This window comes from Girardinichthys multiradiatus, chromosome 23 (genome assembly GCF_021462225.1).
Source record: "Girardinichthys multiradiatus isolate DD_20200921_A chromosome 23, DD_fGirMul_XY1, whole genome shotgun sequence".
Taxonomy (NCBI): Eukaryota; Metazoa; Chordata; class Actinopteri; order Cyprinodontiformes; family Goodeidae; genus Girardinichthys; species Girardinichthys multiradiatus.
Window position 1 is genome coordinate 11,385,857 of NC_061815.1, and position 23,413 is coordinate 11,409,269.

Consider the following 23,413-nt stretch of genomic DNA (forward strand, 5'->3'; position numbering starts at 1 on the left):
CTGAGATGTTATGAACTCAAAAATGTAATCCAGATTGATAGCTGGGTGATTTTCTCCAATGGGCAGTGTTTGAAAGCTGTGGTCCAGCAAATATTACTTTGTCATAACAAATTACACCTAAAGTGTTTTCTTGCAAACCAAATAGTCGACCCAAAGAGCACGGAGGAAATCTGAAAATATAACCGTTGCCAAGGAAACCGTTGAATCCATCTGAAACGTGGTTCATCTCTAAAGCTGAACGAAGATTTTCTTGGATGTAGCCAATTATGGTACAAACAGTGGCAAAAATAAATGTTTGGGATCCAATGTAGTTCTTTTTACCTTGTAGTGCAATTCATGTTTTATTCTTTCCCACCTAAAATACACCTACTTTTGTTGCTGGTGTTTAACAAAGTACTGTATCACAAATTGATTTCAAATTGGATATTTCTTGATTGCCTTGCAGCTAAATGGAAATGGAAAACTGACTCACCATACTGTATTTAATTCAGAACACCTGGGCGATGCCATTATTTTCAGAGCAGACATCTTTTTGTCAGTAACATACTGCACAGTGACAAGATGTTTGTGGCATTTTTCAAACAGAGGTATTTTAATGTATTCTAGACAACACAAGATATGAATACACACCCACACACAGAATAACAATTTCCATACGGAAGATTTGCACAGCGTGAACCGAATGCTTTTGACATGCCGTTTGCATTGCAGTCCAACTGAATCATGGGGTTTATCATAAGACAAACATAATGCATTTTAATGTTTTTACCACTTAATGTTTGCGGGTTGGGCATACATAGAGAAGAAGACACAATCACAAAGGGAAGAAAATATGCACGGACACAACAGAGAGAAACTAAAGGTAGCTGCTTTGCCTCTCACCTTTTTTTTAGCCTCTGTCTGTTTTCTATTCATCCTTGGCATGAACAGTAGACAGAAGTGATCAAACCAATGAAAGTGTTTTAATGTGAAATCCTTTATACTCAGTTTGACTGGGCTTCTGTATTTGGGCCGAGGTGAGAAAGGATAGAAAATCCTTCATCTTTGCATGTTTTATAATAGCAGTTTATGTAGAGATTTACTGAATATTGACACATAGTCAGTTGCATTCATAAGTTGAAAGTGCACGCTGTGTAATTTTAAATAAAAAATACAGTGACCAGTGCTTTGCAAAATTATTTATATCTGTTAAGCTTTTCCATTGTTTGTTTTGTTGCAGTCAAGAAACATCAATGTAAATAAAGGGGATTTGTGCAACACAAAGTGGCACTTAATTGGGAAGTGAAAGGAAAAGAATTCATGGTTTCCAATTAAAAAGTATGACATTCATTTGTGTTTAGTCCCCCCATCCTTTGTGATCTCTAAATAAACTCCAGTGCAACCAACTGCCTTCAGAAGTCACATAATTTGTAAATCGAGTGCACTTGTGTTTAATTTCATTTCAGCATAAATCCAGATGTTCCTTGAAGGCCTCAGAGGATTTGTTTAGAGAGTATTAGTGAACAAACAACATCATGAAGACCAAGCATAAAAGAAGACAGCTCAGGGAGAACGTTGTTGAGAAGTTTAAAGCAGGCTTAGGTTATAAAATTATATCTAGAACTTTAAACATCTCACAGATATCTGTTAAATCCATCCTTTGAAAATGGAAAGAGTATGACTCAACAGCAAACCCACCAACACATGGTTGTCCATCTAAACTGACAGGCTCGGCAAGAAGGGCGTTAATCAGAGCAGCAGCCAAGAGTCCCATGGTATCTCTAGAGTAGCTGTAGAGCAGCTCCTGTTGTCATGTCATTGGATTTTTATGCTTATCAGTTCTACACTCCAGAAATCAGGTCTTTATGGAAGAGTGGCCAGAAGAAAGCTGTTGTAAGAATGTCATAGATATCATTCTCAGTTTGCCACAAGCAATTTAGGGGACATTACAAACGTGTAATGTGCTCCGGTTAGATGGACTATTATCGCACATTTAAAAATGCTACCTTGAGCACCCCAATCCCATGGTGAAACATGGTGAAATGCATCGAGACTCCAACACATGTCTAGCGTTGGAGAAGAGAAGGCAGGTGCGGCAGTACCACCGACACCAGGACTGCTGCTCTCCCCCATTTGGATGGTGTGGGACACGGATGAGCCCAACGCCCCACAGAACGGCTTCCCTGACCTAGATCCCAGTTGGGTTGCCTCACATACCCCTTTTCCACCAAAGTGGTTTGGAGCCTGTTTAGGTTCCTGAATGTGTTTACAAAGCGTTGACGCATGTTTCCACCAACAAAAAGAGGTTCCAGACCATGGGCACTGCAGAATACTTGGTTTTTCTGTGCGAACCGCAGCGTCAACTGTGGACGGGCCAAACCTGCAGAGTATGGCGGCGAAACGAAGAATGTACTGTAAATGTTTGCAAACACACACTAAACACGCATTGTATAATAATTTGTTTCTGTTACACTCACAAATAATGAACATATGCAAATAAAAACACTGTACACTCAACGGCCACTTTATTAGGTACACCTGTCCAACTGCTCGTTAATGCAAATTTCTTATCAGCCAATCAAATGGCAGCAACTCGATGCATGTAGACATGTAGACATGGTCAAAACGATCTGCTGCAGTTCAAACCGAGCATCAGAATGGGGAAGAAAGTTGATTTAAGTGACTTTGAACGTGGCATGGTTGTTGGGGCCAGACGGGCTGGTCTGAGTATTTCAGAAACTGTTAATCTACTGGGATTTTCACACACTACCATCTCTAGGGTTTACAGAGAATGGTCCAAAAAAGAGAAAATATCCAGGGAGCGGCAGTTCTTTGGGTGCAAATGCCTTGTTGATGCCAGCGGTCAGAGGAGAATGGCCAGACAGGTTCAAGCCGACAGAAAGGCAACAGTAACTCAAATAACCACTCGTTACAACCAAGGTATACAGAAGAGCATCTCTGAATGCACAACACATCAAACTTTATGGCGGATGGGCTACAGCAGCAGAAGACCACACCGGGGGCCACTCCTGTCAGCTAAGAACAGGAAATTGAGGCTACAATTCACACAGGCTCACCAAAATTGGACAATAGAAGATTAGAAAAATGTTGCCTGGTCTGATGAGTCTCCATTTCTGCTGCGACATTCGGATGGTAGGGTCAGAATTTGGCATCAACAACATGAAAGCATGGATCCATTCTGCCTTGTATTAATGGTTCAGGCTGGTGGTGGTGGTGTAATGGTGTGGGGGATATTTTCTTGGCACATTTTGGGCCCCTTAGTACCAATTGAGCATCATGTCAATGCCACATCCTGCCTGAGTATTGTTGCTGACCATGTCCCTCCCTTTATGACCACAGTGTACCCATCTTCTGATGGTTACTTCCAGCAGGATAATGCGCCATGTCATAAAGCACGAATCATCTCAGACTGGTTTCTTGAATATGGCGATGAGTTCACTGTACTCAAATGACCTCCACAGTTTTCATTGTTATTTTGTCTTTCAGCATTAAAGAATGTTACAGTATGTTAGAGTGAAATATGAAACACAGAACTTTATTATATACCCTTTGGTATTTGACTTTTTTTCATCCAAAAATGATTAGAAATCCTTAGTTTCAGGTTCCAAGGCTTATTGTAATGTACTTTAGGCAGAAATAGAGATTTGTGGCTTGGCTATACAACTTCTGCCAACAGGGGACATATTGGAATCTGAATCCTGAGTCATGTACTTGGCTCCGCATGTTTGATTCCACCCCAAAGCTCATACAGTATTCAGGGGTGCTTGATTCTGGAAAGCAAACAGGAATGACTGAAGACATTTACAGGGGACTGAAACCATAACACTCATCAGGCTTCTTGTAGACTGATGTGTATTTAGATAAATTAATACATTTGCAATAAAACCCAAAGCAGTTGACATTTACTAGCATTACTTTAATATTTCTATTGACAGTCTTGTCTGGTTTGCAGTATATGACGTCAATATCTGATTTAGTTTATAAGAGAAATTTAAAGCAATGCAGTATAATGTTTCTTACATTTGTTTGTATTATTAACACTTTGTGTGTCGCGACACAGAAAGTCACGAGGTTGTTTTTTCCAGTCTTGTTTCACACCAAGCTACTTTTCTTTCTTTTATTAATTACATAATTATGAAATGCAGAGCAATTAAGTACTTTCAGGGTTTTTTTTTTTTTTTGTAATTTAGGAACAAACAAGTCAAAACAGGTTCAATGGATTCCTGAAGGACTGTGTGATGTTGATGTAAAATCAGGACAGAGAGGAAAAGAGCCAGAGGAACATTCAGAGAAAGGTGACAGAATCTGTGAAGAAGAAGAGAAGGTGCTGCAGGTTGGAGATGAATTGATGAGAAGAGAAAGGGAGCAATGAATGAAGTCTCCAGTTCAATGCTCAGTGGCCTTGGTTAGGTCAGTGACCCAAATCCCAGTGCCCCCCCTGTAAGACACACACACACACACACACACAAGCAACACAGACACTGCATTGATGGGATAAGTGGTTTAGATTCACTTTTATATGAGAGGTTGTTGTAAAAGGACAATAGGTGAGAATGTGTGTGTGGGTGTTTTATAGAGGATGAAAGAAAAATAAATCAATGTGTTGCTTTGTGTTTTGAGTTTAACTTCAGAGAAAACACTGAGTTGAGCCTATCTACACAAAAACCCACAAAAATCGCTATCACCTTCAGCAGTATTTAAGACTTTAAGTCCAAATATAAGTGAAAAAGAGACCACATCACTAATGACAGCAAACGTTAAAGTCGACTCTGACCTAAGTAAGCTCAAGGGCACATCAGTGAAACTTTATTGTAGCAAAATGCTGAATGAGATCAAAAGTTTGTACACACTCTACAGAAACTAATAACTGCAGGGGAAAAAACTAGAGCAATGTTAGTTCTGGTCGGAATATTTTATACTTTGAGTAACTTAAGTGCAGAGCTCCTGTTATATTATCATAGAGGATGACAATATTTTCGCTTCTCCGCATAAACCATGCCCACTTCAAATATTTCACCAATCATACACTGGGTGTTGAAAAGCACATGACAAAAACATCCTGCTCCGATGAAAACTGTATTTCTTGTAGCCCACTAGAAGCAGTTTATAGCATTTCAGTTATATTCTAGAGAAAACCGTTACAAGAAGAGAAGACCTATGCAGTAAAGATTTAGTTGCACTAAAAACAGCAGCGGTAATAATCATAAACGTAAGACCATTAACTGTGGGGTTCTAAATGTTAGATGTCTCTCTTCAAATACTACCCTGATCTTATCACAGCATTTATGCTATCGACCATATTGCACAGTTTAAATGGAAATAGTGGTATATTGCTCCCTTTAGGTGACACCATTAGGAAACAATGATTACATTTTTATTCTTAGGCTGGCGACACACAGCTGCATCTCCCTGTGAAGTCACCTGATGCCTGTCATTTGGCTAAAATAGAAATAGAACAATTGAACTGGAGGATGGGCTACTTCATTCCTTTATGTCTTGACTTAAGTATTGGAATTCATTTTATGTCCAGAATTTTCTCTGAGTGGTCTTCAGCTCATCTTGAATGAGTAAAACATGACATGTTCCACATGTATTGGCATTTGTGCATTGGCTCCTAATACAATTCAAAATACAACTTAAAATTCTTCTTCTACCTTACAAAACTCCCATTAATCTTAGGTGAAACATGTTAGTTCCTTATCATCCTAACAGAGCGCTGTGCTCTCACAATGCATCATTACTTGTATTCCCCAGAGTTTTCAGAACTAGGTTTGGTCATAGATCCTTTAGCTTTAAGGGTCCTTTATTGTGGAACCAACTGCTGACACAGTCCCACACACTCTTCATTTTAAGATTTTCTTTTATGTGAGACTTATGAATAAAGTTGGCATGGAAAAGCCTGTACCTGCTTTTACAGAAGGATTTCTTAGTTATACTTCCAGTCTAACTAAATCATTGCATTCTGTTTCTGTCTTTGCCTGCATACAGTATTTACCTCTTTTTTGTTGTAGTTAAATAGTTTTTTCTGGACTTTGTACTGGTACATGTTTTTATTCATGTATAAAATATGCATAAATATGTATATTTAAATGCAAAAATAATAAGTGTGTTATTATTATTCAATGAAATCAATCAAAGCATTTTCAACAATCTAGCTGGTGCTCAAAGTACATTACCTGTTGGGAGTGCTTAGACAAGAAAGAATAAAAGTAAAATAGAGATGATAAAATAAAAAGCAATACAATTTAAAAGGAAAAAAGAGATACAAGATCATTTTTTTCTAAATATATAAAAACTAAAAAACATATGGTCTGGATGGACACATCCAGGTAGGTGACAGATAAAACATTAACCACAACAAAGCAATAACTATGTGGCAAATACTTGTCTAAACAGATGTGTTTTTAGCTGTGATTTAAAAGCTCCCAGCTCTGTGATGGATCGTAGCTCTGTTGGTAAAGAGTTTCAGAGCTTAGGAGCAAAACCAGCAAATGAGTGATTTCCCCCATTTTCTATATCTTGTCCTGGGGACTTGTAGAGTTTTATGCTGAAAGCCTTGACGTGGTGGTGAACAGCTAAACGCTCAGATAAGTAACTTGGAGCAAGACCATGAATGGTCTTGAAAACAAAAAGCAGGACCTTATGGTCCATCCTGAGACGTACTGGAAGGCAGTGGAGAGAAGACAAAATATGGGTGACATAAACAGGAGACAAGAAGTGGGGTGGAGAGAGGGCGAAGACAGGTATCAATGGTCTCCGGGGTCAGGACTCGCACCTGGGATGGCTGTGTCGAAGAATGAGGCCTCCATATATGGGTCTCACGCACTACCTGGAGTCAGCAGAAGGTTGACAGTTCTGTTTAGTACTGAATAGTATTTTTATTTTAAGTGTTTGTAATAATCAAACACTGTAATGTAATTATTGAGGAAGCTTGAATACCAGCAGCTTAACCTGTTGGAAAACTTTTTAGCTGTCTTTGAAGTTAACATATGTACTGACATATAGCAATTTTTGCAAATAATTTACTTAGTTATTTGTATGCACCATTGGAAATTGTGAAGACAAATTTCAAGACAAATCCACTGACCCTTCTCAACTGAAAACATTTACATTTTATTGTAAGGGGCTCATCTGAAAGCCTAATCTTTAGAAGTAAAGAGAAAACACCATCACCTAAATATTGGGTTTTGATAAAAGTAAACAGCCTGGGCACGGTGCATGAGGTAGGTAGAGCGTGAGACCCATATACGGAGGCCTCATTCCTCCACACAGCCATGCCAGGTGCGAGTCCTGACCCCGGAGACCATTGGTGCCTGTCTTCGCCCTCTCTCCACCCCACGTCTTGTCTACCTACTCTGGAAATTTTTTTATAAATAAATGCAAAATAAAAACTAAATAAATGCCACTGGAGCCACACAAAATAACAACAATTCAACAGCCAGTTACTACTGTGACATCCATGATACACTGTAGTCTAGGAGGGCTATAAGCTGACACAAAATACCCACAACAGTGCCTGAAGGTCTGCTAGGTGTACCAGCCATGAACATGATATGGAGACTGTTTTACACTCTTTCTGTTTTGAACAAATGGAAGAATGACTCATGTCAGTGTAGCAGCTAATCCTTGGATGTCTAAACAAATCATCTGAAAACAAACCCACTCAGATTGATTGAAGGTTACTTTTAGACCTTGGAGGTACATGATATGTTTTTACATTTAACTTGCCTAACATAAATTATGTGCTTATGTGTACTTCATGCTTGGTTTTGCTGGATCTCAAGACGCTTAATCTTACCACCCCAATCCATTTTAGAATTGGATAGGATTGTCTGTTGTTTTGCTTAGCTGGTTTTATATCTTATCTGGCAACTTGGAACTATTTTGTGTAATTTGGTAATTATAAATCTGAGCAAACAAAGATCACTTGTTCAAGACTTTTATTCTCAGGCCACTGCTTTTCAACATATATATGGTGTCTTTAGCTCAGATTATGGAGTACTACAATGTCTTTAACAATGTCTACACTATGTTAATGACACAACTTTATATTTCCGTGTCACCACTTGACAGTAGTTCACTACAGCCACCGTGTTTTCATGAATGAATGGGTCAAATGTAAATAAACGTCATAGTTGCTGGTCTAGTATGAACCATGTACAGGTCCTTCTTAAAATATTAGCATATTGTGATAAAGTTCATTATTTTCCATAATGTCATGATGAAAATTTAACATTCATATATTTTAGATGCATTGCCCACTAACTGAAATATTTCAGGTCTTTTATTGTCTTAATACGGATGATTTTGGCATACAGCTCATGAAAACCCAAAATTCCTATCACAAAATTAGCATATTTCATTTGACCAATAAAAGAAAAGTGTTTTTAATACAAAAAACGTCAACCTTCAAATAATCATGTACAGTTATGCACTCAATACTTGGTCGGGAATCCTTTTGCAGAAATGACTGCTTCAATGCGGCGTGGCATGGAGGCAATCAGCCTGTGGCACTGCTGAGGTCTTATGGAGGCCCAGGATGCTTCGATAGCGGCCTTTAGCTCATCCAGAGTGTTGGGTCTTGAGTCTCTCAACGTTCTCTTCACAATATCCCACAGATTCTCTATGGGGTTCAGGTCAGGAGAGTTGGCAGGCCAATTGAGCACAGTGATACCGTGGTCAGTAAACCATTTACCAGTGGTTTTGGCACTGTGAGCAGGTGCCAGGTCGTCCTGAAAAATGAAATCTTCATCTCCATAAAGCTTTTCAGCAGATGGAAGCATGAAGTGCTCCAAAATCTCCTGATAGCTAGCTGCATTGACCCTGCCCTTGATAAAACACAGTGGACCAACACCAGCATCTGACACGGCACCCCAGACCATCACTGACTGTGGGTACTTGACACTGGACTTCTGGCATTTTGGCATTTCCTTCTCCCCAGTCTTCCTCCAGACTCTGGCACCTTGATTTCCGAATGACATGCAGAATTTGCTTTCATCCAAAAAAAGTACTTTGGACCACTGAGCAACAGTCCAGTGCTGCTTCTCTGTAGCCCAGGTCAGGTGCTTCTGCCGCTGTTTCTGGTTCAAAAGTGGCTTGACCTGGGGAATGCGGCACCTGTAGCCCATTTCCTGCACACGCCTGTGCACGGTGGCTCTGGATGTTTCTACTCCAGACTCAGTCCACTGCTTCCAGCAGGTCCCCAAGGTCTGGAATTGGCCTTCTCCACAATCTTCCTCAGGGTCCGGTCACCTCTTCTCATTGTGCAGCGTTTTCTGCCACACTTTTTCCTTCCTACAGACTTCCCACTGAGGTGCCTTGATACAGGACTCTGGGAACAGCCTATTCGTTCAGAAGATTTCTTTCTGTGTCTTACCCTCTTGCTTGAGGGTGTCAATAGTGGCCTTCTGGACAGCAGTCAGGTCGGCAGTCTTACCCATGATTGGGGTTTTGAGTGATGAACCAGGCTGGGAGTTTTAAAGGCCTCAGGAATCTTTTGCAGGTGTTTAGAGTTAACTCGTTGATTCAGATGATTAGGTTCATAGCTCGTTTAGAGACCCTTTTAATGATATGCTAATTTGGTGAGACAGGAATTTTGGGTTTTCATGAGCTGTATGCCAAAATCATCCGTATTAAGACAATACAAGACCTGAAATATTTCAGTTAGTGTGCAATGAATCTAAAATATATGAATGTTAAATTTTCATCATGACATTATGGAAAATAATTAACTTTATCACAATATGCTAATATTTTGAGAAGGACCTGTAGATCCTTTAGATCATCAGAAACCTGCTCACTCAGTGTCCCCAGGACCAGAACTAAGCAAGGTGATGCAGCATTTAGTTTCTACACTCCTCAGCTCAGGAACCAACTCCCTGAAAACCTGACTGTGACTTCATATATAACTTTTCACTGCAACTTTCCAATGAAGTGCAAATTTAACTTGATTCTCTTAGCTCTGTTGCATTATTTTCCCGTAAAGAACTTTTAATTATTTTGTTTATTAATGATGCTATCGAATAAACTAGCCTTACCCTTTTCATGGAGGACTTTTTCATGTGCTCTATCTGAAGAACTCATAACATCCTCAAATTTGACTCCTAGTAAAACATTTTTGAATTGTTCCTGTGACCTCTTTAGGAACTCAACATACTGCATGAAAGTGTCCATGTCTATGACTGTGGAGGAGAGCGATGAGGGAAAATGCTTCAGCAGCAAAATCCGGCACCTGGAGAAGGCCGAAGTAACCCACAGCAAAATGATCACCTGTCCTGATTTAGAAGACTATCTGGCTCCCTACAAACAACCGCAGATGACCTGGTATAAGGTAAGGCACAGTCACTGAAAAGCACAATGAAATATTTACGCGAAGACTGTTTCACCTAAATCAGTGCTGCTTGTGTCTCCTGTTAGGAGTGTGAGCGAGTGGAATGGAGAAGCTCCGTTACCGTTAACACCACACATATCTGGATTCCCGAGGTGGAGGAGGGCGATGGGGGGAACTACACATGTGAATTACAGTATGGATCTAGAGTGGTGCGACGAACAACGCAACTCAAAGTAACAGGTAGGAAGCAGTGCATGGCTGGATGATCCTAAAAGAGAAAAAATATACAACATTACATCATTTTCAGGTGATGACAGTGAAAACAAGACAAGACTCCATTCAACCTGACGTGGTAATTCATCTGAATACAATGTATGCAAGAAAGGCTACATTGATGATGAAACCTGCACCTCAAAATAGATGTAAGGCATAAATAAAGGATCTGACTTTTAGCAAAAACACTTGTGCAATAAGAAAGCCCTAAAATAAATTCATCTTTTATTGCACCCAAATAATTTAACAACATAAATTTTGGGAAATGCAAAATTTTATTTGGGAACATTTATGCAGTGATACAGCTGTCGATACTCTTAAAGTCGATTTGAAATAAATATAACTGAAGAATTTTTAAGGTTTACTCTTTTCTTTTTTTAACTATTTGCAGCATAGTTAGGAAGGCAAAAAGATCTCCACAAGTTTCTGTTATAGAAGTGCTACAAAATGTAACATCTTGTCTCACCAAGTCTCCATAAGAACAGTTAGATTCATCTATAGTAAATGCTAACCAGTTGTTTAGAAAAGGATGAGAAAAAAGCTTTTTCTGTCATACCATCACAAATAAAAACCTAGAGTGTGCAAAACCTTATTGGGACTGAAACCACATGCATTGCTCAGCTGAGACTGAGATTGAGTTTGCATATGCTTCTGCCAAACTAGGCTTATGGAAAAGCTGATAACAGATGCCCAGTAAAGTGGATGATCTGTGATGCTGTGGGCCTGTTACTCTTCTGAAGAACCTGGAAACCTTGTTAGAAGGCATGGTGCCATGAACTCTTTGAAATAACAGGACATTTTTAAATTAATATTTCTTCGAAGAATATTGTAAAATGATATATAATGATCCAAGACACAGGACAAAAAAAAAAAAAACAACAACAAAATGATTTGCAAGACATAAAATCAGCCTTCTTCCATGGTAATCACAGACCCCAGACCTATATTCTAAAGAAAGCCAATAAGCTGAAGAGAATAAAAAACGGAAGAGAAGTCAGGACTCTGGAGGTTGTACAAATTATTACCAGCGGGGTTACCAGTAATTTGCTACCTCTGATTTGATTAAAACAGTTATTTCTTAACATGGTTTATTTTCTCTACCGGATAAATGTACTCAAATTTAAGGTGAAATATTTGAACAGTTTTTAACAGCGTTAAATTATGCTTCTGCAATGTATGATGAATTTAGTTTAAACCCATCTTTACCAGAAAGTACCAACCAGCTTGTCCATGTATGTTTGGCATATAAGGATTAAAAAAAGGATTATAGTCTGTCGTTTTTGACAAACTAACAAGAATGAAATAAACTGTAGCACGTACAAGTTCTCTACTTTCTCTGAACATACTGTATAACAGCTCTCCTAACTCCAAACCATCCATTATTTTTAAAGGTGACTGGACTCAGCAGTGCACCATTCATCATTACTTCAGCACTTTTAAACTTTCTTTAAGTACATTTTACAAATGTGCCTGAAATCTGTTGAGTGGGTTTTTATCCTGGTCATTTTTTTTTTACATAATTAATTTTTCTGTAATTTGCCTACATAAAACATAGAATCCCTCACGCATCAGTGAGTTTTGATTTTACTTTGAATTGGCAGTAACCTCTGCACTCTGTTGTCATGAACCTGAGCTGATTACTGTCTGCCTTGCTGTTTTGTGTGTACTTTAGGGACAGGGTTGCTCATTCCAGCCTGCTTGTGTTTGATTCTGTTGCCATGTGCACGGTCCTGTTGCTTTCCCTGAGCAATGGCAAAATCTTGAGGATCTTTGTTATGTTACATGCAGTTCATGAACATTTCCGTCTGTTTAGTTTTCATAAATCTAATCTCTTCAGTGAACTGATGATAATGCAGATGGACAGATTTCCTGAAGTGCTTTAAACTACCTTGATTAGCAACATGTTAAAGCAGATACAGCCAGAACAATGTCCTTTTAGAGTGTGCTCCAAAACATTTAACGCTCCATTTCACCACACTTTTTTTTTGTTTTACTCCCAGAGCCAAAGTCAGTGCTGCTTTCATCCGGCACTTTGCGCTGTGCTTCAGATGTGCAGCTACCTCTTGTAAAGCAGAGCTGATGTGAACAGGCACTGCTTCATTTTTCTGCGAATTATTCACGACATTGCCTTGGTTCCGTCCATCACCGCAGAGGAGAACAGAATAATAAAGCATACAGATTCTTCTACCTTTTCTCACTGAACATTTATTGCATATGACAATTTAAGTTAATTTAGTTAGTTTGGGTGTTTATCATAGGATACAATTATTGTTTCCTATTGCGATCAGGTGTTGTTTTTTCCCCCACATACAGTGCTGAAGGGAAACACAAACATCACATTATCATTTGGTGTGTTATCCAGAACTCAAATGGAACCAATGAGATGCAAAAAATATGAGTGAGGTTAATGGATGGATTCTCATGATTTCAAATGTGTCTGTTGTGCTGGAGAACATTTTGTTGGTTTGAAATATTTATGTAGAATCTTTCATTCGTTTTCGTCTTTTGTAGAAGTAATGCGAAGCAGGTAAAATCCAATTTTCCGGATTTACAAGAATAGTTTGTGGACAATTTGCAAATACATAAGAATACGATAAAGCCTAATAGAATAAAGACTTATTTCTAATAGTTTTCTAGATGTGTAATATATCCAGCTAACGTACCCCCTATAGAACCTGAAATACACTGATCATTTAGTTGATCAGAAGTTCCTATGGCAATGCAGAACAAAATTAGATCACACATGAAATACAACTCATCTTCACAGTAAGGTTTATCATGGTGCTAGTTCACCAACCAATGCTAACTAGATACAGCAACCAGCAACGTTACCAGCAACTCTATTGAAGACAGTCTATACAAAAATCTGGCTGATGGTTCCCTCAAAGCAAGTAACTGCTAGTTTTGTATTTTCTCATAGCAACTAGCTGTGCTTCAGTGCCAAGCTTGTACATGCTGTAAAGCACTGTCTACTGTGTTCTTTCATTTTCTATAACAACGCTACAGCAAAATTTGTATATCTGCTTTATTTTGTAGTTTAATGTTTATGTCGGTATCGTGGTGTATCCATTTGTCACCAGCAACCCCTTCACCCATTCAACACATATATTAATAAAAAATAAATACCACTACTACTACTATTATTAATAAATAAAAATATAAATCAGAACAAACTTTTGTTATTCAGGTCAGTTATGATTATCTAAATGATTTATATTTGATAAACACACCTGTGGATGTATTTTAGGGCAACACCTCAAATAAACTGCTTCCTTATGTGACATTATGGAAAAATCTAAGTAAATCAGTCAAGATATCAGGAAGTGTATTATGGACCTCTGATCCATCCTTGGGTACAGATGCCTGGAGGTGCCACATTTAGACACAAATACAAGTGTAGACACCATTGAAATCTCAAGCCATTATACAGTTCAGGAATAAGACGAGTTATTTGTCCCAGAGATGAACATTCGATGTTTGAGATGTGGGCGTCAACCATCAAGCAAAAGCCACTGACCTTGTGAAGATGCTTGCTGAAGCTGGTAACATAGTGTCCGTATCCACAGTAAAATGAATCCTGTACTGACATGCGCTAAAATGACACAAAGAGAGGAAGAGGAAATTACTCCAAATGTAAAGTTTGCTTCAACTGTAAACACCAACTTTTGCGTTTGGTGTCAGGAACTATAAACAGGTGCCACATGGTTTGGTACTCCGAGCCAAATTGTCAGGTGATTCACAACTACTTAAAAAAATACAACATAATTTTTGATTTGCAGATGCCTTGTCATAAGAACACATTTTTGGTAGGGGATTAACCTGGGTGAAATAAAGGGATTTGTTCAGAACAGAGAAAGAAAATCCAGAGCATTTAAAAGCTAGCACAGATCCTTATCATTGTGTTTTGTGTGTCAAATTATGCCCATTAACTGATTTGATTTATGACATGGTTCATTAATTGTAAATCTCCAAAGACAAAGAACAATACCAGCATCTCACCATGATACACCTGATTTTATGAGCACTTTATAAAATATTCTAAACAGGTTTATCATTATGTACTATCAGTTTGTCCAACCTTGACTCTATGTATTTTTATCCATTTATTGACCTTTCACAAGCAGAATAAATATCAGTTGTAGAATATTTCCACTGGTTTACAGCAGCTCCTGGATTAAACCACTTAGCTGTTGATCCGGTAGGTATGCCTGTGTCTGCTGGCAGCAGATTTGATCATGCTTTAAAAAATTAAATCGAGACGGAACTTGAAAAAGGCAGAGCCTGAAGATCTGCTCTTGGCTATGGTGTTAAATACACTGAGTTGAAATAAAAGCCTTGGAATGGATTGAAACTGCAACTGGGGAGATGTGTTTTAAATTTCACACTCTCAGTGTACCTCATTTAAAGCTTCTCTGTTCCTTTTAAATATTTACAGCCCTCTAATTAACCGCTGTACCTTAGGGAAGTGTACGCTTTGTTGGGGTGGGTAATCTCTCGTGTTTATAAAGCTGTTTTTAGCCGGGGGATATCTTGTGTAGACTTACTGTGGAACATTTTTATTGCAGCACTAACAACTTGTTATGAAACCATTTTGCTCAGAATTACGTTCCCAAGAAACTAATTGTTTTCATAATTGTTTTTTGGGGGATAATATTTCTACTTTAAAAAGCACCTTATTACCTTTCAGTTGTGCCCTTAGTTACTTTAGTGTTGCATTTTCTGCAAATGTTGAGTACTGCAAGCTGTTTGCAGCTGATGTTTGAAGGAGCAGGTTACCTGAATGGGCTGCACAGTATTTTCCCCTACCCCACATCTGAGAAGAGTCCCAGGACTTTGTTTGGTTTTCAGGGGCCATGGCTGTTCCGTGGTTTAAATCAATGCAAAGCACAGTTCATGTTAACTTGTAACGTCCCCCACTGTCTCATAGACTCTGCAGACTAGGAGCAGTTTGGAGGGTATGGTCTGGGGGGCAGCACTGCTCCCAACTGTCCCACCATGTTTAGTGTTCTTTCAATTAACTATTATATATATCTGATTTGAATATTTGCCGATAATATGAGTAGCTTTAAAGCATAAAGTCTTTGAAATGATGGTTTGCTGGGTCACGTTAAATGCATGCCCCAGCATGAAAAGAGCATGTTGCAATAAAAATGATCAAACGCACATGATGAAGTAGAGAATTTCTTTTTAAACGCCTTTATTTTTATGGGAGTGAGAATATTATAAATACTAATCAACATTTTGTGACCAAGCTTGGTCTTTATCGTGATCATTCTCTGCTCTGTCTTACATTCTGATTCTGTGTTACCTTAACAACCTAATTAAACAATCGTTCTCTGATCACTAAACTCACTATGGACCACATGGCATCACATTTTTATATACATTTAGAACAAACAGCTGAAACAGCAAAAATGTTAGATTGTTGCTCAGAGGATATAATTGAAACGTTCTCAGATGTCCAACAGGTGAGACCTGCAGTATTTAATATGATGATAAAAAAAAGGTTAGATACATTTATTTATATTCATAAGTGGATTAGTTTCTGTGTTTTATGGCTAGCTTTCCCCTTGTCTCGGCAATGTGAGTGGTCCTCTTACCTGTAGTCAGTAACCCTGAGTTGCTCACTGTTCCATGTTTTCTCCAGTTTTAGATAATGTATCCTATTGTGTTTTGCTGGAGACCCAGTGCCTAATAAATGGTGTTGTAATCCTTTTCAGGCTGACAGCTGATGGATCTTTTGTTGATTTTCTTCAGATCGGGGCATGATTTGTTGTTTTTCAAGATCTGTAGTCTACTTCATGTTGTCAGACATGTTCAATTTAAGTGATTTCTTCAGTCAAAGGGTCTGGCAGTAATCAAGCCTGTGTGTGGCTTGTAAAACTGAACCAGAGTTCAGTGTCAATCATAGCTACTGCATGATATGACATCTATTTTCATTACAGTTTCCTTTTTACATACAGTAGGGCCTGGACGGTTAGGATAGTTATTTTCCCTTGAGAAATCTATTTGAAACTACATTTTGTATTTATTCAGCTTTTCCTTATCTGATACTAAAATGTATTTAATTATCTGAATCATTTAGGTGTGACAAAAAAGCATAAACTGAAGAATTGTGTTAAGAAGACATTTACATGGGAGTGCGAAAAAGTACACAAGCCACTTTGTAGTAATAGTGTTGACATTACCAACATAGTAAAAAGAACAATACATATTAACACTACCTAGTAAGAAGATCCTGAGCATGAATAAAGAAGTACTGGATAAAAAATTCTCTTAACACCTTATTTGATGTTTGATACCATTTACTATTTTAACTATGTGATTACGTTTTCACCTTGTGCTTGAATTAGAGTGATGAAAAAGACAGGAAAAGGTGGGACAGATGCAGTCAAACCAACATCTATCTTTATAGGTGTAGTCTCTACCACAGAAAGCTACAGTGGGCATGCATTGTACCGAACATAGGCCTGTCTGTTATCACTCTAGCTGCCATATCACATTCACTAGAGTACCTTTTTGTATTATCTAAGACACATGCCCGAAGTCAGAAGGCTGTTCAATACAAAATGTTTTCAGCTATTTGTTAAGGTGCTTTTTTTCTGTATACTTATTAGTGATAAATCCAACATCTACCTCTTGTTTTTTTTCCTCCTTTCATACACTCTTTCTGCCCAAACCCATTTCAAAAAAATTCTCATCCATATTTCAGGAACATTTACAAGTGAAATGTGTGTTAGCAAAGTACACATTCAGACTAAAATGAACTGCTGAGCATTTCTGTGCTGCCGTACATCATTGTGTGTGTGAAATAAATACAGTCCGAGACAAAAAACAGAGAGAAAGGCATAGACATGGAGACATTTTATTGTGGTACAAAATGTTTGTGGAATCAATAGAATATTGTCTGATCTAATGATATTTAGTATTTAGTCGACACAGCAGTTTCGCCTCTTCTACACTCTCATACGCAGTAGAGTATATAGGACACCGGATGCATTTAAAAGTACTCTGCTGTTACCTATAAACCTCTGTCTGTTACTTTAACCTTTATATTATAATTTACCTGGTCCCCCAGTGCCTGACCTCTTTACTCTTTCCTCTCTTAATTTCAGTTAGAACTGATGTGTGCCACAGGATGTGCCACAACTTTTCTGACATGTATTTGCCTATACATACTATGTTTTTAAAGTTAAAATATACATCATTCCCCTCCCCCCGGTGATTACTTCCATGTTTCATGCAGTCTTGTTATTCACAGGCGATCACCACTTTTTTGATTTTTGCATTAAGTGCCATGACAGAAAATTAATAAATAACAATACTATCTAAAATACTACACCCCAAAATAATGTAAGAATGAGTGCTAATGATGACACACAACACACATGAACTTGAAAACACATCTGTTTGTTTTTAGGACCAGGGTAGAAAACATCTTGGGTTACTGGTTAGAGTCTGGTCCGTCATGGCCTTGTATAACGTGATAGGAGGAAGCTGGAATCAAACCCACATCTTTCAGGTTGCAACTAAGCCACAATTGTCACCTAGCATTGTATTTTTTTTGGGAGATGGGAGTTCTGTACTGTACCTTGAACCCCAAAACAATAATACAATACAAAACCAGAATTGATGTACACCAGTACCACCGTATAACAAAACTACAGAGACATACTTAGCACTTTAAAAGTATGAAAGTTAGATGCTATTTTTTAAAGCTGATCTATAGTTGCAATAATCACTGCTAGGGTCTCACTAAAAGTAAAACAAATGAACTAGTTTGGAATCAATGACCAGAATTGTTTTTCTATTTAAGGTAAAAGTATATTAGTGACTTACCTGCTCTCTGCTCCATAAGCATTCATATCTTGACAAAAGACTCATAGCATAGGATATTTTCAAAAACTGTTAGTTTTCCATCAGTGAGGTAAACACACATGTGGTTGCTTGTCAGTTTTTCAGTTTTAGATTTTGTAATCCAAGCCTCAATTTTTTCTTGTATCTCACTGGTATACAGGTCCTTCTCAAAATATTAGCATATTGTGATAAAGTTCATTATTTTCCATAATGTCATAATGAAAATTTAACATTCATATATTTTAGATTCATTGCACACTAACTGAAATATTTCAGGTCTTTTATTGTCTTAATACGGATGATTTTGGCATACAGCTCATGAAAACCCAAAATTCCTATCTCACAAAATTAGCATATCATTAAAAGGGTCTCTAAACGAGCTATGAACCTAATCATCTGAATCAACGAGTTAACTCTAAACACCTGCAAAAGATTCCTGAGGCCTTTAAAACTCCCAACCTGGTTCATCACTCAAAACCCCAATCATGGGTAAGACTGCCGACCTGACTGCTGTCCAGAAGGCCACTATTGACACCCTCAAGCAAGAGGGTAAGAAACAGAAAGACATTACTGAACGAATAGGCTGTTCCCAGAGTGCTGTATCAAGGCACCTCAGTGGGAAGTCTGTAGGAAGGAAAAAGTGTGGCAGAAAACGCTGCACAATGAGAAGAGGTGACCGGACCCTGAGGAAGATTGTGGAGAAGGGCCAATTCCAGACCTTGGGGGACCTGCGGAAGCAGTGGACTGAGTCTGGAGTAGAAACATCCAGAGCCACCGTGCACAGGCGTGTGCAGGAAATGGGCTACAGGTGCCGCATTCCCCAGACCTGGGCTACAGAGAAGCAGCACTGGACTGTTGCTCAGTGGTCCAAAGTACTTTTTTCGGATGAAAGCAAATTCTGCATGTCATTCGGAAATCAAGGTGCCAGAGTCTGGTGGAAGACTGGGGAGAAGGAAATGCCAAAATGCCAGAAGTCCAGTGTCAAGTACCCACAGTCAGTGATGGTCTGGGGTGCCGTGTCAGCTGCTGGTGTTGGTCCACTGTGTTTTATCAAGGGCAGGGTCAATGCAGCTAGCTATCAGGAGATTTTGGAGCACTTCATGCTTCCATCTGCTGAAAAGCTTTATGGAGATGAAGATTTCATTTTTCAGCACGACCTGGCACCTGCTCACAGTGCCAAAACCACTGGTAAATGGTTTACTGACCATGGTATCACTGTGCTCAATTGGCCTGCCAACTCTCCTGACCTGAACCCCATAGAGAATCTGTGGGATATTGTGAAGAGAACATTGAGAGACTCAAGACCCAACACTCTGGATGAGCTAAAGGCCGCTATCGAAGCATCCTGGGCCTCCATAAGACCTCAGCAGTGCCACAGGCTGATTGCCTCCATGCCACGCCGCATTGAAACAGTCATTTCTGCCGAAGGATTCCCGACCAAGTATTGAGTGCATAACTGTACCTGATTATTTGAAGGTTGACGTTTTTTGTATTAAAAACACTTTTCTTTTTTTGGTCGGATGAAATATGCTAATTTTGTGAGATAGGAATTTTGGGTTTTCATGAGCTGTATGCCAAAATCATCTGTATTAAGACAATAAAAGACCTGAAATATTTCAGTTAGTGTGCAATGAATCTAAAATATATGAATGTTAAATTTTCATCATTACATTATAGAAAATAATGAACTTTATCCCAATATGCTAATTTTTTGAGAAGGACCTGTATATACATCCAAATTATTATTTTTTGGCAGGCATTGGTTGGTTCTTCAGAGAACAAACTCATCAATCATTGCATACACTTTATCTTCGACCTGGGTACAGTTCAAAAGCTAAACACAAAATTGCTTGAAACCCATCTATCAATCGTTATTCGCTTATCTGAGTTGCAGGTGTAACAGATCCAGACAAACCTACAGTAGATATTTCTCTCACCAACAAAACTGGGTCTGCCAAGAGGGCGCCTCCCTGTGGGACATAACTAGCATAACAGCGGCTCTACGCCTTGTTGCCCTGGGATGAGGGAGCCCCTCAACATATCTTTAAGACTAAGTCTGCCACCATATGGAGGAGTTTTATTTTAGCTTTAATTTTATTATCATGATCCATACCGTATGACCTTAGTTAAGTTTAAAGTTAAGACGTTAAGACTTAGCACTTTATTCACCACGACAGACCTGAGTATCGAATGCTTTATTACGTTTTTGCTATTTTGCTTTTCACAATAAAGTTGTAATCACTGACAATGTACTCATTACAGGTTGGCTGCTAATTCTGAAACAGAAAATCACCATCTTGCACCCATTGTTTTTCAAATGCCCTCAATATAACTCCAAAAGTACTTCAATATCAATGCTAATTTATGTTTTCAACAGCAGAATCAGATTTTTCTGCTGAATATAGGCAATACGTTTATTGCAAACAATATTCTAACAGGCAGCACTGAACCAGTGGTCAATAAGATTTCCAGGATTATTAGGTTTCTGTGTGTGTTTGCATGTGTGTATCAGGAGTGTGATAAGTAAAAAAGCATAAAGCATATGGATGCACCTCCTTTCATCACAGAGGCTCGGGAATAAATTGTTTTATAATGTCCTTCCATTCCTGTGGTTCTAGTTTCTGTGGTTAAAGTAAGACTACTAAATGTGAAATACAATACAAGAATTTATTATAATGTTTATTATAATGTTCATAATGTTTCCAATATCTGCCTGATTGGATCCTTGTCCCTTCAGTTTGTACTACGAATATTGATTATTAAAATTACACAGTAAAGTAAAACTATTTCATTGATTGTGGCTCAGTTGGTAGGGGTTCATCCTGTAACAGTTGGGTTGCCGCTTTGAACCCCTGGTCTGTCCATCTCAGTCGTTGTGTCCTTGGGCAAGACACTTCAACCACAACGCGTGTTAACGTCAACATCTAGCTGATGCGGCAGATTGCAAAACATGGACTGAATCTTAAGGCCCTTGGGGTCAGGAGCTGGGGCCTCATGTATAAACAGTGCGTACGCACAAAAGACCATGCAGTGGAATGTTTCACGCACAAGTTGGGATGTATAAAAATCAATGTGTGCGTAAATACACGCAAACTTTTGACCTGCTGTGAACACGTCAGACTTAATCTGATTATGTGTTTTTTAAAATTTTACTCGTACTCGTCATCTTCCGCTTAACCAGGACTGGATTGCGGGGGCAGCAGGCTCAGCAGAGACACCGAGACGTCCTTCTCCCCAGACACTTCCTCCAGCTCCTCGGGGGCGCTCCCAGGCCAGCCGAGAGACATAGTCCCTTCAGCTGTCCTGGGCCTCCTCCCGGTGGGACGTGCCTGGAACACCTCCCGAGGAAGGCGTCCAGGAGGCATCCGGTATAGATGCCCAAGCCACCTCAACTGGCTCCTCTCAATGTGGAGGAGCAGTGGCTCTACTTCGAGCCCCTCCCGGATGGCCGAGCTCGTCACCCATCTCTAAGGGAGTGCCCGGCCACCCTACGGAGGAAGCTCATTTCAGCCGCTTGTATCTGGGATCTCGTTCTTTCGGGCATGACCCAAAGTTCATGGCCATAGGTGAGGGTAGGAACGTAGACCGACCAGTAAATCGAGAGCTTTGCTTTTCGGCTCAGCTCTCTCTTCACCACAACGGACCGGCACAGCGCCCGCATTGCTGCGGCAGCTGCACCGATCCGTCTGTCAATCTCCCGCTCCATTCTTCCCTCACTTATGAACAAGATCCCAAGATACTTAAAGTCCTCCACTTAGGGCAGGAACTCTCCTCCTACCTGAAGAGGACAAGCCACCCTTTTCCGATCGAGAACCATGGCCTCGGACTTGGAGGAGCTGATCCTCATCCCAGCCGCTTCACACTCGGCTGCGAACCACCCCAGCACATGCTGTAGGTCTTGGCTAGAGGGGGCCAGCAGGACCACGTCATCTGGAAAAAGAAGAGACGAAATCCTCTGGTCCCCAAACCAGACCCCTCCGGCCCTTGGCTGCACCTAGAAATCCTATCCATAAAAATTATGAACAGGACCGGTGACCAAGGGCAGCCCTGCCGGAGTCACTCACAGGGCATCACGAGGGACACAGTCGAATGCTTTCTCCAGGTCCACAAAACACACGTAGACCGGTTGGGCAAACTCCCATGAACCCTCGAGTACCCTGTAGAGGGTATAGAGCTGGTCCAGTGTTCCACGGCCGGGACAAAAACCACACTGCTCCTCCTGAAGCCGAGGTTCAATTATCGGCCGGACTCTCCTCCCGATAATGTCCCCAGTTGAGGTCAGCAGCCTCCCACCTCCACTGTAAACAGGGTTGGCGAAGCACTGCTTCCTCCTCCTGAGGCAGCGGACGGTTTGCCAGAATCGCTTCGAGGCCAACCGGTAGTCCTTCTCCATGGCCTCACCGAACTCCTCCCGGGCCCGAGTTTTTGTCTCTGCCACCGCCCAGGCCGCAGCACGCTTGGCCTCACGGTACCTGTCAGCCCCCTCAGGAGTCCCAGAAGCCAACCACAGCCAATAGGACTCCTTCTTCAGCTTGACAGCATCCCTTACTGCCAGTGTCCACCACCGGGTTCGGGGATTGCCGCTGCTATGGGAACCGCAGACCTTACGGCTGCAGCTACAGGCAGCAGCATCGACAATAGATGTGGAGAACATGGTCCACTCGGACTCTATGTCTCCAACATCCCCCGGAATCTGGTCAAAGCTCTCCCGGCGGTGGGTGTTGAATACATCCCTGGCTGAAAGCTCCGCCAGACGTTCCCAGCAGATCCTCAATATGCGCCTGGGCCTGCCAAGTCTGTCTGGCTTTCTCCTCCTCCAGCTAGAGCCAACCTAAGGATCCGGGGATCGGGCCGCCAAGGTCTCCACCTACGTCCACCACCCAATCCTCTTTGCATCGGCCCCTAACAGTTCCCCCAGTAGGTGGTGGACCCACTGGGGGATGGCCTCACGTC

At 40.1% G+C, this 23,413-nt stretch overlaps 1 protein-coding gene across 5 annotated transcripts in view; it reads left to right on the forward strand.

The window, feature by feature from the left end:
- il1rapl2 (interleukin 1 receptor accessory protein-like 2) overlaps window positions 1-23,413 on the forward strand; it is a 636,383-nt gene that overhangs the window by 427,824 nt on the left and 185,146 nt on the right. For all 5 annotated transcript variants that reach the window (XM_047353893.1, XM_047353892.1, XM_047353890.1 and 2 more), the window contains 2 exons: window positions 10,144-10,330; window positions 10,417-10,570. In XM_047353893.1, the coding sequence (XP_047209849.1) occupies window positions 10,144-10,330; window positions 10,417-10,570 (341 nt within the window). The remainder of the gene's footprint in view (window positions 1-10,143; window positions 10,331-10,416; window positions 10,571-23,413) is intronic.